This window comes from Spodoptera frugiperda, chromosome 21 (genome assembly GCF_023101765.2).
Source record: "Spodoptera frugiperda isolate SF20-4 chromosome 21, AGI-APGP_CSIRO_Sfru_2.0, whole genome shotgun sequence".
Classification (NCBI taxonomy): domain Eukaryota; kingdom Metazoa; phylum Arthropoda; class Insecta; order Lepidoptera; family Noctuidae; genus Spodoptera; species Spodoptera frugiperda.
In genome coordinates this window covers 295,453-311,345 of record NC_064232.1, presented here as the reverse complement: position 1 = coordinate 311,345, position 15,893 = coordinate 295,453, and the positions used below count along the sequence as shown (strand labels likewise).

At 37.4% G+C, this 15,893-nt stretch overlaps 1 protein-coding gene across 6 annotated transcripts in view; it reads right to left on the bottom strand.

The window, feature by feature from the left end:
* LOC118280194 (protein son of sevenless) overlaps nucleotides 1–15,893 on the bottom strand; it is a 56,083-nt gene that overhangs the window by 16,694 nt on the left and 23,496 nt on the right. For 5 of the 6 annotated variants that reach the window (XM_050702098.1, XM_050702099.1, XM_050702100.1 and 2 more), the window contains 5 exons: nucleotides 4,674–4,854; nucleotides 4,054–4,119; nucleotides 3,396–3,507; nucleotides 1,349–1,505; nucleotides 132–314 (listed from right to left, as the gene is read on the bottom strand). In XM_050702098.1, the coding sequence (XP_050558055.1) occupies nucleotides 132–314; nucleotides 1,349–1,505; nucleotides 3,396–3,507; nucleotides 4,054–4,119; nucleotides 4,674–4,854 (699 nt within the window). The remainder of the gene's footprint in view (nucleotides 1–131; nucleotides 315–1,348; nucleotides 1,506–3,395; nucleotides 3,508–4,053; nucleotides 4,120–4,673; nucleotides 4,855–15,893) is intronic. The other variant, XM_050702104.1, reaches the window with a different exon arrangement.

Below are 15,893 nucleotides of genomic sequence, written 5' to 3'. Positions count from 1 at the left end.
TCATTCAAACATTTTGAATTAAAATCGGTTTTAAATTTTGGCCGTAAAGTGATAACATTTTTTTTTATTGAAACTGATCTTAGCTAGGGCTGGATATAAGACACCCGCGTGAAGACTAGCGCTATACTTACTTGTCTGTAGAGATGGAACTCGAGCAGCGTGAGTTGCCTGGCGAGCTCCAGCGGGTGCAGCGCCAGCGGGTGCCACGCGAACCGCTCGGGCTCCGCCACGTGCCGCAGGGGGGTGGGGGGGAGCCGGTCGAACACGTGCGACACAGACCCGCCCAGGGCCTCGCACTCCGTCGGGGGCTGGCTCTGGGACACGAAGCATTACGTCAGTAAACATCAAGTTAAAATATGAAGGAGAAAAAACATATTATGGCATGTATGTCCGTAATTATCTTGTGAATGGCTGAATCGATTCTGGTGCGGTTTTCAAGAACGTATATTTTGTTACATTACGCACCTGTTTCACCAACTCTAGATAAGGACCCGATATACTTATGTGTCACAAATCCCAAATTCCGACCTACATTTTAATTTACGAGCCGAGTTATTTTAGAACAGAGTAGGTGAGGGCAGTGGAGTCGCAATTACCCCCTTCCCATTCCCCGATTTCCCAACTATCCCTAAATTCCTAACTCCCAAAAGGCCGGCAACGCAATTGTAACGCCTCTGATGTTTCGGGTGTCTATGGGCGGCATCGATTGCTTACCATCAGGTAATCCATCTGCTCCTATTATGTATTTTATCCGCGATTATCTCATTTTCCACATAGGCCCTGATGATGACTACCGCTATGGTTCAGTGGCGGTGAGCCTAGTCTGCATACCAAAAATGTGTTTATTTTTTTTTTGTGTTTATGTTTAATTACTATTTAGGTTTTTTTTTTGTTTTTAATTGTATGTGTTTTGTTGAGAATTGTATTAGTTTTTAATTTCTTCTTTTGGCTGTATAACGTATTGGCGTAAGCTGTAATGTTATTATTGTAACTTTCGTGAGACATACTAAATTAATGATTATGTTATCGGCTTACTCACGTAATGTTTTGACGAGGAACTCGACTAGTTTCAAGCCATGCTAGAGGCTCATATTCATGAGTAGCATTCCGCGACACACGACGCGGCGATTGTCGCTGCTACTGGCGATTCGAGCTACGCGCCCATCGCGCCCTCTGTCTGAAATCGCGCGTACTATCCGGCGCGCGGGACGATGTTGGCTCGTTAGACTCGTTCGCCTCATGAATATGAGCCTCTAGCATGGCTTGAAACTAGTCGAGTTCCTCGTCAAAACATTACGTGAGTAAGCCGATAACATAATAATTAAGCTGTAATGTTGTATTTTAATACCTTCCTTTGCAGCGTCTTGAGCACGCTCTGCACCCACTTCTTCATGGGCTTGCCGTCGACGGACTCGAGGAAGTCGCGCAGCCGCTGCAGCAGCGCCGGCTCGCGCTCGAAGTCGTAGAAGTGCTGGTCCACCCAGTGACGCAGCACGTTTATTACCCTGCCACATCAAATTATACTTTATCAATAGGAACTATTACTAATAGTATAAGCGCTGGCAACGTTTTTGAGAGAGCATTTCAAGAAGGCCAGTTTTTAGATATAGTATGTCTCTCAGTCTCCCAGACATCATACGGGCTATCTGGCACCTGGTAGTGGTTGCGTTCATCAGTGCGCATCGCATTTGTACAGGTAAAATTTCAATTTTTCAAACCATTTTAAGAAGTAATTTTTTATTATTATCTCTATATTTATTCAAAATCCTCTAAAATTACATTTTTAAATAGGTACTACAAAATAAAATAATATTTAAAAATATAAAAATAGGACCCGACCAGTAGCGGGAGCATGGTCCAAGCTACCGGTGGTTAGGGCTCCAGAGACAGAAACCTCCTCACAATACGTGCCGTTTCGAGGAGTACTGCCTTCTGCATCAGGCCCTTGATCCATCCGCCCAACCCCTAGCCTCCTAAGCCTATGTTATCAATAGGAACTGCTAATAATGTAAATATTGTATATATTTTACCCGGGGCTTCACAATACATCTACACATCAACAGCCTATAAGTGTCCACAGCTAACATCACTAATCTCACAAGAAGGTTTGAACATTAATCACCACGCTTGTTCAATGCGAGTTGGCAATTTCAAACTTATAATTACAAATTATAAGCCCGAGTTGTGTCACGATATTTTCCTTCACCGTTTGTTATTGGTGTCTCAATAATCTTAGAAAGAAACCTACTTTTCCAAGTTATATGTACTTTCTAAATAGTGAAAGGAAACATCGTGAGGAAACCTGGGCTTATAATTTCTTATCATAAGTTTGAAATCGCCAACCCGCATTGAACAAGCGTGGTGATTAATGCTCAAACCTTCTCCGTGTGAGAAGCGGCCGTGGTCACGTTCAGACTGTTGATGAGTTTAGGGGGCCTACTCCGGTTCTTGAATCCGAAGTTTCGTTTAATCTTCGGTATTATGTATGTATTTATTTATCTTCATTTCATTTGTTCATTTTTGGTCACAAAAGTTCGCAATAAATAGAATTGTAGTATACAAACTTGTTTTTCGTTGAATTAGAGTAGGCCCCCAGGTGTTAATCTAGTATTGCTTTCAATTGTACACACACCTGAACTTGACGGGCTGCTGGAACTCCTTGCGGTACCGCTTCCAGTCCTCGCGCGCCGTGTTCTTGCTTAACTTCAATCATTAATATAACATGTACATTGTATACACACCTGAACTTGACGGGCTGCTGGAACTCCTTGCGGTACCGCTTCCAGTCCTCGCGCGCCGTGTTCTTGCTTAACTTCAATCATTAATATAAGATGTACATTGTACACACACCTGAACTTGACGGGCTGCTGGAACTCCTTGCGGTACCGCTTCCAGTCCTCGCGCGCCGTGTTCTTGCTTAACTTCAATCATTAATATAAGATGTACATTGTACACACACCTGAACTTGACGGGCTGCTGGAACTCCTTGCGGTACCGCTTCCAGTCCTCGCGCGCCGTGTTCTTGCTTAACTTCAATCATTAATATAAGATGTACATTGTACACACACCTGAACTTGACGGGCTGCTGGAACTCCTTGCGGTACCGCTTCCAGTCCTCGCGCGCCGTGTTCTTGCTTAACTTCAATCATTAATATAAGATGTACATTGTACACACACCTGAACTTGACGGGCTGCTGGAACTCCTTGCGGTACCGCTTCCAGTCCTCGCGCGCCGTGTTCTTGCTTAACTTCAATCATTAATATAAGATGTACATTGTACACACACCTGAACTTGACGGGCTGCTGGAACTCCTTGCGGTACCGCTTCCAGTCCTCGCGCGCCGTGTTCTTGCTTAACTTCAATCATTAATATAAGATGTACATTGTACACACACCTGAACTTGACGGGCTGCTGGAACTCCTTGCGGTACCGCTTCCAGTCCTCGCGCGCCGTGTTCTTGCTTAACTTCTCCGCGTCGCTGCTCGCCACGCTCTCTATGCTCTCCGCTGTACGATTACACAACAATTATATTATATATAATTACTGACAACACAGCAGTAAGACAAGGAATAGAACCTAAGACTTTGTGTTTGGCAATCGCACTAGGGTGATGACTAGTTAATCAATGAAGGAGAACTTAAACAACATTATTACGTCAATGTGTAAGTATTTTTGTAGTAATAATTATAATACGTAACAAAGGTACTATAAAAATTCATTAGACTAATGTAAAAAAATGTATGGCAAAGAAGTTTGTGGAGAAGCAATGTAAATAAATAGAGTTTAAAAAAAGCTTATTATTTAATATGTCATCATCTTCCCACATTTTTAACACCTAAATATGTTATTACCAGTCCGTTCCTACTACTGTTCTTCAAGCCGGAGCCACGGCAATCCGTCAGAACTTCTGCGGTTATTAGATCACTTAAATTGTCACAATATAATTATCCAAAACTCAAATTGGGTCTCTACAAACCGTACTGTGCAGCTGGTCGATGGAAGAGGAAGCACATTAACACAATAAATCTACAGTCCTACCGACAATACGTTACCTAGATCGATGTCCAGCAGCGAGGAGTTCGGACTCACGTCCTTTTTGGGCGTCTTGATCCTTGGGACTAGCGTGCGCAGACATACATACACGTCACATATTGTTATATAATATTATACATAGATATTGACCAGATACACCATGCATTTATATAATGATATTAATTTCGTTAAATTTTACAGAATAAATATTTTTAATGCAATACAATAGCTTTACATAATACATAGAAACTTTCCAATCAAGCGATTAAGTTCAAAACTGTGACAATATACATCGACACAGTCTTAAAAAAAAACTCTCATTAACTGAATCATTTACCTTTCACTTACTTACTTACTCACTCACTCACTCACTCACACACATACACTCACTCACACACCCATTCAGACTCACTCACTTACTCAGACTCACTGACTCACACACACACTAACTCACACACTCAGACTCACTTACTCACACAGTCAGACTCACTCACTCACTCACTCACTCACTCAATCACTCACTCATTCACTCACTCACACACTCAGACTCACTCACACACACACTTAGACACACTCACACACAACACAAAACCCTCTACGACCCAAAATCCATATAATTTACTTTAAACCCTGTACTCACCAGTTCTAGGCGTGTCATACACCTCGCTTGGCTCGGGTATCTTGAACCGCTCGATGAGCAGCTCAAGCAGCTCCCCGGGCGAGCAGAACGAGCGGTACGTCGTGAGGAACGTGCGCACCAGGTTCAGGTCAGCGTAGATGTGGTACGTTAGTCGTTCGACTAGTTTCAGCAGTGTCGCGCCCTGGAGGATTCAGAGGGAATATTAGCTAAATATATATATTTTTTTATTTAAAAAAAAACGTTGCCCCACATTAGGATTTTCTCCTGTATCGTGGGTGCGTTTACAAACATACAAGTTCACATACACATGACACCCAGACCCGAAACAACAATTTTTGGATCACACAAAGAGTTGCTCCGTGCGGGAATCGAACCCGCTACCCGTTGCGCGGCAGCCAGTTGCCCAGCCACCGCACCAACCGTGCAGTCAAATAAATTTTATTGTAACTTTCGTGAGACATGCTAAATTAATTATTATATGTTATCGGCTTACTCACGTAACTTTTTGACGAGGAACTCGACTAGTTTCAAGCCATGCTAGAGGCTCATATTCATGAGCGGAATTCAGCAACACACGAGCGGAGCATGGCTTGAAATTAGTCGAGTTCCTCGTCAAACAGTTACGTTAGTAAGCCGATAACATAATAATTGATTTTCATACTATTTACTCGCATACTTATTTTACGAGTCAGTCTGAACAGTTTCGAGCTCAACCAGAGCCCTTAAATCGCAAAGTGAGTAAACGGTATAAATATTACTTAACATTTTATTATACCAAAACTAGACTGATGACTAATACCAGGACTGATAAATTGTACCTGTCTCTCTCACACTTGAAGACGTTAGGTAAGGAGTAAAAGAGATAGTGCCGCGATAGTGTTAGATACAACTTTGCATTTTATCCTTACAATTTATATGGTTAAATTACCATAAGTATAACGAAATAAAAGTACATAAAATATACAAAAAGATATGCAAACTATTATAGGGAGCACAGCAACGATGATAAAAAAAATATAAGAAAAACATAGGTAGGTGGCCATTGCATCGTTCGCAGTGCCAGTTATAATATAACTAAATATCGCACACCTAATAATTTATTGGCACATTTACGGTTTTCATAGTTTACCTGACTTGTTTAGTTTTTACTTTACTGACCAATGAACCGTTGTTTTACGTGCGTGAAGGGGGAAACTACAATAATGGTATAATGACACTTACGACCTCTCTCGATGAATATAGAAATAAATAGGTTAATATGCACTTTTTAAACACGTAAGCCATATAAAGTCAATTTCGCATGTTTTGCAGATGTGCCAATATATTACTAGGTGAGCGATATAATATTTTCTCTTCTTACCTGATGATAAATAAATGATTGTTGATAGACTTTTATTTATACCACGACGGTGGCAAGAAAGCACACGGCCCACCTGATGGTAAGTGGTTACCGTGGCCTATGAACGCTTGTAACACTTGGGACATTACATTATATAGTTAAAAACAAACATACATACAACAAGACATTTATTACAACATTCACATCGATACTACGAGATACAGATACTGAGAGACTGACACTTTACACGTGTGTGCGTATACAGAACAATGTTGATTGTACACACATATACAGATTTTCAAATTACATACATATATATGTAGATTTGTAGATCTAGTTTATTTTTATTGACTAGTGTTATATTTATAATCACATAAACGGCATGGATGCGCCACCACTGCGGCATGGCGTTTCTTACTTTGGAATCAATACGAAAATGCTGTAAGCACGCCGTCAACGCGCGGACCGCTCGCTTACAGCCTTAATCTATTGATGTTCTGCCACGTAATTTAAAAACGCAGTCAAGAACATGGCCGCACTATTCAAAAACGTAGTAAGTGCCACTTAATGCACATGTTCCTCACTGTGTTTATAAATTGCGCGGCAGCGTTATGAAATATATCATACGACATAAGATTTAATGTTCAAATTTAAATGACAAGTTAATTGCTGGGTTGGAGCGGTGCCGTTAAAGTGTGATATGTTATTTAGTTATTAGAATATACATGTTTGTTACATACGAAGTACACTAGTATATTGTTCCGTGTGAGAATCGAACCTACACCACATCAAATGTAATGAATAAAGTGCTAATACTATTACAATCACAACTACTACAACATGTAAATTGACATAAACACAACATCTATAACAATACCCGTTATGCGACATTTAAATAATCACGTAGACACAGAATATTATAACTTTTACATAAATACGAATAAATAACAACTTAATTACTACTGCAATAAGGTTGCTTTTCCAACAGAGATGTGCCATGTAGTTACGCAGATTTAATAGGTAAGTTGTGAAACTATGTGACCGTTTCCACTGCTACAAAGCTATGTAGCTGTGCGAAGAAGATGCGCAGCTCGAGTATGCGATGTATCGATAGTAGGTAAGCCATCCATAGCACGCATCTTATCATAAAAAAGCATAGCTTAACTGAGTCCGTTTCCACCAGTGCTAAGCTATATGTACCATTGAATATGATTGGTGAAAGCCAAACGCATCCACAGGAACGTAGCATAGCACATCTCTGGTGGAAAAGCACCCTAAAGGCTGATTTATCCATCGGAGGTATAATTTTTGAATATCAGTAAATTTTCCCAGTCTAAAAACTATCAATTGTCAATTTTATGCCACAGATAATAATTATCTGTTGATTGAAAATTCAGCCCTATGACTAACATCAATAATATTAATATTTCAACATTTTAAAAATTTCATCTCAAGAAATTATAATATTATATAATCTATCAAGCATCTCAATTCCAATATCATATAATGTATGAAGTACCTCTATTACTCTACCTACTACAACAAATATGACATAAAACATTAACATTCATTATAATATAATTATAACGACAATATATTAAACTATATAACATATATAACGACAATATATATAACTATATATTTATATAACACGTAATACTACTCTCACTAGGTTAAACCCGTATTAAAATTTTCGTTCTACAATTTAAATACAACATTATTTCCAAAAACTGACTACTTTAACTTCAATCCCATATAATATATTTTTATTTTTTTTATAATATTTCATCAAAATACTCTACTTTCATCGAAATATCTTATGTATACATCCTCACATCAGTCAGGAGTGACCCTTATGACTGACCAACAATTTTGGAATAGGTATATTCGAATACACAGTTAATAAAAAGATTCGCGAGTGAACCATGTAACTATAATGAGTTTTATTTAATTAATTACGTATTTTCTTAAACATAATTACAAATATCTAAGGGAGGGAACACATTTATAGGATTTAAAGCATTCAGTTACGCGAAAATAGATCTTGTAGTATAATTCCTAAAGTTTATATTTATTTACTTTTAATATATATTGTCATTATAAGATAAAAGGTTTAAAAATATTTTACTTACTGACTACCAAATATTAGTTTTATTAATTAGGCTTAGTGAAATGACTAGTACAGCAACATTCAAGAGTCATTCATTTGTGTCATTCTCCAAACTGATGTCACAATTTTGATATAAGTTAACAATTTTATAGTAAGTGCATAATTCAATTTCGAACGAACACGAACATTTTTCGTATTCTTATTCCCAATATTAATTGAGATAATAAACTCTATAACTTTAATTCATAATTAACGTATAGACGTACTAAATTACCTAAAAATTCACGGTTTATTCACGTACATTAATGGAGAAAAGCTCTACTAGTTCCGAGTCACAGAGGGACTCTTCATCATGAGCAGCGTGTGCAGACGGCGAAGTCGCGCTTCGTCGACGTCGCTCTGTGACTTCATTAATGTATATGAGTAAAACCATAGTTCTTAGTTAACTTAATATTTCACACAACAGTTATTATAAAAATATTAAAGTATACCATTACTTATCTAATAAAATATAATATACTATAAATATATTACAATGTTATGTTTCAATTTGTTAATTTTGGCGTCTCTCTGTGACAGCGAAACTGTACCGCGTATTATAAAAAAATACATAGATACATATCTTTTCAATACCCTTCCATAACCTGACTATACAAACTGTATATAAATATAACATATAATAAAATATAACGGACATACTATTATATAAATATAATTATACATTCTTAATATATTTGCAATATGTATACATAATATGTAATATTATAAGCTCTCAATCCAATTCGAAAATGGGAAAAAATTTTATTTTTTTTATTTTTATAATTTTATATCGAAAATACTGCCATAGTGACAGAGCCATATTTATACACTTGTATAAAAATGTATAAAAGCATCTTTTGATACAAAATTATACAATCTAGACTAATAAATAAAATTGGAGCCCGGTTGATATAACCGCTTTTTACTACATGCATATGAATATAAATATATAGGGTGACTGGTAATTAGTGAACGATATTTAAACACGTGATTGTACTCATGATTACAAACTACTTTCCCGAAGAAACTTTTTTTGTATACTCATTAGTTTTATTTTTATCACAATAACAAAACAACAAAATATCGCGCGCGCATGCTTTCGCATGATCAGCTGTTAGCAGCGAGGCGCCCGCGTTATCGGAAGACTAGTAACTAGGTAATGAATTTTTCGGCCGTGTTAATGAAATTTTGTTTGTTTGATGAGAATCATGCGATGATGCAATGTTATCAGTGCATTGTTGATGATGATACAGACCTGATAAATATGGTTGTTCATTCGTCAGTGGGTAGATTGTAGGAGTATTGTTATAAGTGAAATGGGTCGGTTTGAAAATCTATTAAGTATACATTACTATAAGTACTAATTTTAATTTATTTTTGTTGTATTTGAGAAGAAAGAGAGCTCTACGAAGAGACAAGTAGGAAGACAGAAGGGAGGTCTTTACCCTGCAATGGAACGACCATGGCTGATAATAATAATAGGCGACTTGGCTCACGAGGTTGTCGATATTTGGAATATGGATTTAGCTATCAAAGTGCCGATAGTCATGTCAGCCAATGGGTATTAACATACCCAACAGCCTCGACAACCACATAACAGGCTAGCGTTGGGGGATGGATCAAGGGCTTGATGCAGAAGGCAGAGCTTTTTAAAACAGTACGTATTGTGAGAAGGTGTCTGTCTCTGGAGTCTTAAGACTGTTGTAACTTTACATGTGAGAAGTGAGCATCACATTAAATATGCACACACCCAACACTTACGGGATCAAAAGAAGTTATTTCATAACACTCCAGTAGTTAAAATGCTCCGGAGCTGCGGACTACCTAGCTAGTTTACCGCGGCGCCGGCTCGACAAGCAGGAGTAGGAACGGGAGGTTTTAGTCAGTAAGTCTTGACACTCCCTCTCGCCTTGCCCAAGGTGGGAAAAGTCGGAAACTCGATAAAATGAATAAAAATGGTAAATATCCCGTTATAAGTTCTAATAATAGTCATTGGATGATTTTCCCCCTTAAAAAAAACGCTGACATCTCACTTACAAAACAACCCGTAAAATCACCATAAACAAACCAACGATCCACTTATAGAATACTCTTACATGAGGGCAGGTAGTACCGGGTCATCGCTCATAGTCACTGCGCTCAATTATCGGGCCGCAGATCTTCATGCGCGGTTGTAGTGACCCCACTACAACCGCGCATGAAGATCTGCGGCACAGCTAAGCTGTGCCCCTGTATACTATAATATAAACATTTAGTTCATCTGTACAAGCCCTAGATAGGCAGACATTACCTATTTTTTTATGGGCCGGGAGCAAGGATGAGTAGCCAATGTGCGCTGACCAGAGCAGCAACAAGAGACAGTTGGCAGACTTTAAACAAAGTAATTACTGAATCGATTTAAATTAAATTCGTGATTAAGATCCTTGAGAAGGGGTCAACAATATAAGATTTAAATTCTTCCCTTTTTTGAGACCTAAAATCATCCAATGACTTCTCCCGCTTTGGGCAAGGCGAAAGAGTGTCAAACTCTTACTGACTAAAAACCACCCCGTGCCTACTGCTACTTTTCGAGCCTGAAGCCCCGGTAACCCTGAGCGAGTATTCCACAGGAAAAATTGGGGCCGAAATTGTTTATAAACCCATTATGAGGTAATAAATAAAAATGGACAACATCACATCAGACATTTTGGGGACGTCTTTGCCAAGATCATAACCCATTTATACGTGGTATTTGTTGGTGGCTCTGACAGACATGTTTTTCTTAAAAATGGAAGACTGTCAGCTAAGCTTACACTGACAAAAATTTCAAAAGGGACGAATATGTATTAAAACGAACACTTCCTAACTTGTTGGAAAAAATGTGCCAAATGAATCAAAATGGAGCCTGAGCCATGCTTCATAGAGTACTTATCATAGTGCCGCGCTGCACGGCGGTGATGTGGCGTGATGTGGCGTGATGGTGGTGATAGCCACGCCAGTGGGGCTGATATGGTGGTCACACCGTGACTGCAACGGCAACATCTCGTTAATATGTTCCCAAAGGTGAAGATGTCTGTATAAGTCATTGTGCCGATCGAAAACGTGACGTGTGTTTGTACACGTGGTTTTAAGGACGAATTTAATAAGAGATCTTAAACTAAAATGTCTATGTTTTTGAGCGGAATTCAATAGATGCCAAAAATCTATACAGAGTGTAAACGGAACGCTCCCAAACGCCGCAAACAGGCGATGGTAAAAAACGAGTTTTATTTTCAAAAAATTAAGAAATTCAATGTTTATTTTATGTAATAGTAGTTGTTATCAACTGTGGTTGATATTGCATGAATAAAACGAAAACAAAAGAAGGTTACAATTATATTTTTTCCGATGATTTGGGATTGGTTATTAATTTTACCCGTTTCAAGTATTATTATTAGAAATCATTTTGCATGTCCATCTACAGAAAGTGTAATATTTCCCATTAACATTATCCCTGTCATAATTTACTTTTTATAAACTTACAAATATGTTTTTATTATTTTATAAAAATGTACACGATTCGAGTATTTATACTGTAAATAGTAATAAATATATATAAGTGTTAGTTAGTTAGTTTGTCGATCGGCTAAATGAGCGATATTTACAGGCACCTTTTACCAAACCCTAGCTAAGTGACAGAGGGACTCGTAACTAGGCATTGCATCTATTACAATATTTCATAATCATTTTTAAAAAATATTAAAAAACTCTGTGTTTTTAATAATAGTATAGCTTGATATTGGATAGACTTGCATCATTCATATTATTCTAAATCACGAGAGAATATCCCTTCCTACATGGGGTCAAATCCAATGAGGACTAATGACCCCATCTAGGACTATTGGGTGATCCCATGCAGTATTGGGTGACCCCAATTAGGACAATCCCTTCCTACATGGGGTCAAATCCAATGAGGACTAATGACCCCATCTAGGACTATTGGGTGATCCCATGCAGTATTGGGTGACCCCAATTAGGACAATCCCTTCCTACATGGGGTCAAATCCAATGTGGACTAATGACCCCATCTAGGACTATTGGGTGATCCTATGCACTATTAAGTGACGAATGACCCCAATTAGGACAATTGGGATCACTCAATAGTCCTAGTTGGGGTCATTAGTCATCCATTCAGTCAGTCATTGTATTTGATAATAATCATAATGTAATTTTAATCCCAATTAAATGGCACTTAAGAAATTCTCCGAGTTTAGTAAAAATTAAAGACAAAACCTACATAGCCATTTAAAATCAAGCTATAACAAAAACAAAGTATAGCAGAGTAATACATACTAATAGATTTAACACCTAGTCACCTTTTTCCATCAATAGGGTAGATGACTAATTTTTATTTAAATGTCCGTCTTGTAGATTATTTTAAAACATTAGACATGTGTATTATTTATCATTTATCATTTATCATTATTTTATGGAAACAAATACTTTCGAAGATATATCGATTTGAAATATCACTTCTAGGTACGTTTTATACGTAGAAATGACGTATTTGCTCCCACTCCTAAACTTTGTTACGTTTTATCTAAGTATTGTTACCTTATATGACAAAATAAAAAAATACGTGTCTAATATTGTTTCATTACCTAACTGACGGACTAAATAGATTTTTAATTTTCATACATGAATATAGTAACTATATAGACATATAACTCTCTACATAATATATGTATAAATATAAGATATAATAACACGAGTACATATAATGTACTATGTACTTAGTATATAATATAATCTCACTATCCATTACATTCATCACATATTGCAATCACAATATTTTCAATTCGCTTTTATGCCGTATTATTTTTTGATGTGGTTTATCAAAGATTACCAATACTCGTTCCCACTGATACTAAGCTATGTAGCTGTGGGAGGAAGTGCGAATCTCTGGTGGAAAAGCACCAAAAGACTGTATGTTCTACGTGAAATCTTGGGAGCTTTATCAATCGCATAAACGCGTAAAATCTTTGACAAATCACATCAGAGTGGAGTGATCAGAAATTGTTATATTTCACCAACTCTATTTAATAGGTTAGTTTCAATACTTAAAAAGAAACGTCCAAAAACTATATTTTCTTAATTGTTTTAATTGTGTATAGGATATTTTTACATCAAACAGCAGACTTATTTCTAGAACATATTGCTAGAAAAATTGAATGAATAAAACTGTGACTATTTTTGAATATTCCATTGTATTGAAAAGTCAAAGTAATGTAATTTTGACTGAGGAAACTACCCCATTAATATGTAACATTCCTATAACTAGCGAAACAGAACAAGTCCGATCACTCATAAACTCACATCCAATTAAATTTTCGAGCACATCCGAAAAGTTTCAAACATGAAACTTGTCAGCACTCTTAAGGTAAGCCTCCACAGACCCGCATCGTACGCATCATACGCATTCCGTATGACGTCATCAGCACGCATCGTATATAGGCATTGCTGATGATGCGGTCCGTACGATGCGGGCCTGTGGACGCGTACCCTTAGTACGAGTTGGCTTTACGTTGAACAAAAACGAAACGAAAGCGCATTCGGCGCTCTGATTGGTTAGTTCACTCGCTCGTTTTGTTTTCGTTTAACGTAAAGCCAACTCGTACTAAGGGTACGCGCGGGCTTGTACCGTCAACATAGTAAGATACAGCCAGTATTTTTGTATTACAACTTATGTTTAAATACTCAAACGCCACTCAATTTTAAGAGGCTCTCAACAATAGTTCTGTCTCTACAAATGACAGAGATAGCACGACATTTAAGAACAACTTAAAATTGAGCAGCATTTTAGTATTCAATTAATTATATGTTTAACGTTGCCACATGATTCTTCTCATAAGCATCCGCAGCGTACCTCGAAACAAGTCGAGTTACCTCGTAAAGTAAGCCGTTAAACATACAATGTGCATTATTTTAAGATACTTGGCGTTGTTCTTGAGGTGGGTGCAGGGTGGTGGTGGCTGCTACTCCTGGAGCCGGTCTCGTCGTCGACAGCATCGGCGTCGCAATCGCACGCACAGACAGCCGGACGTGCTCGCCCGTGCTTCCTGCACGAAACGACCTAGCTAGATCTAGATATTTCTAGATCTAATAGTTACCTTACACTACCTATATTCTTAGTTTAGGTCTCAAAGTATCTGTATCTGAATCTTGTTCAGTTTTTGATAAACACACACGAAATCATAAGTCTAATTGTTGTTGAAAGGTAAATGTCCTATTTTGTTCCTTATGTTTGTTACCATGTAATACTAATGAATAAATGTCGCTTACTACCGCACTCAGAGACCTTTAATGATTACTTAAAGTATTCCTTAGTAACAACAGTGGCTAAGAACTGGGTTAAGTAACCATTAGATGAGTGAGACTGAGTACGGCGGTTAGACAAAATAAGTTATAAGAGAATTCATAAGAAGTGAGATATCTTCGCGAAATAATAACGTTCAGGAGTTACATTCAGAAACGTACGTAAATAAAGTAAAAAAATCTTTTCAAGTTTGTATGAATAAATAATACATAAAAAGTCGTTTCCCGTCATGTTTAAAATACATAACCATATATTTTACTAATAAAAATAAAAATACTAAGAAAACAACACATTTTTCAAAAAATATTGTATTTTTTTTTAATACCGCCGCGCTGTTTTTTTTGTCTTTCTTCTTAAACGTGGGCCGTTCATAAACGTCGCGTAGAATCGCGTCGCGTATCGCGTATAAATAAGTATAAATTTTTGTAATAACTATCGTGAGATACACTAAATTAACTAAAAATCACGTATGATTTACTCATGTGCATTGATGGAAAAAAGCTCTACTATCTTCGAGTCACAGAGGTACTCTTCATCATAAGTAGCGTGCGTAGACGCGGAGATGTAGAAATTCATTAAAGCACGTGAGTAAACAGCATTTTTTAGTTAATTTAAATAAGTATATCTTTTTGTGTTAAAACAATGTATCAAAAGTATGAAAAGAAAACATAAGTGACGAGTTTCCGACATTTAGACGATAAATAATTTTAGTAATTTATAAAATCTATAATTTCTGTTACAATTACTTTGTCGAGTGTATTATAATAAACATGTCTAAGCCAGGCCAAAATGTTTCACAGTCGCTGCGCTTCTAGCACATAATTTCACCAGTTTTAGGCAGTTTACTCAAAATAATTTACTGTAAATCACATGTTTATATTATAACTAAATTAATTAAGATATTTTTCGACTTACGTAATTATTTGACGAGGAACTCGCGCGAGGAAATACATGGCGGAGCGCGGTAGAGTTTAAAAATTTCATTTGTCTAGGGTTTCAATAATTGAATAAACTATTATTCACGAGTAAGGAGTCGACAAACCGCCCCCCAACCTACCGCCACCTAAGGAGCAGCCTACTAGTTCTGTGCGCACTATTAGTAAGAAAATTCTACACATAAATATAAACGACCGAACACGGATATTAAAACTAGCTTAGGTAATATTTAGGGCCTATGCACACCACGTTTTTTAAACGCGTCGTTTTTCTCCTGCAGAGCAGTTTGTTGTCGTTTGTATCGATACAAACGCGCGTCTGTATCGCAACAAACGCGCGTCGACGGCGCGTTTAAAAAACGTGGTGTGCATAGGCCCTTATGTGGGTGCGTGGTATAACAGAGGGGTACAACCTCATTTGGAAGTAGTATGAGCTGGTGAAGTTATGTCTAGATGAGCAAAC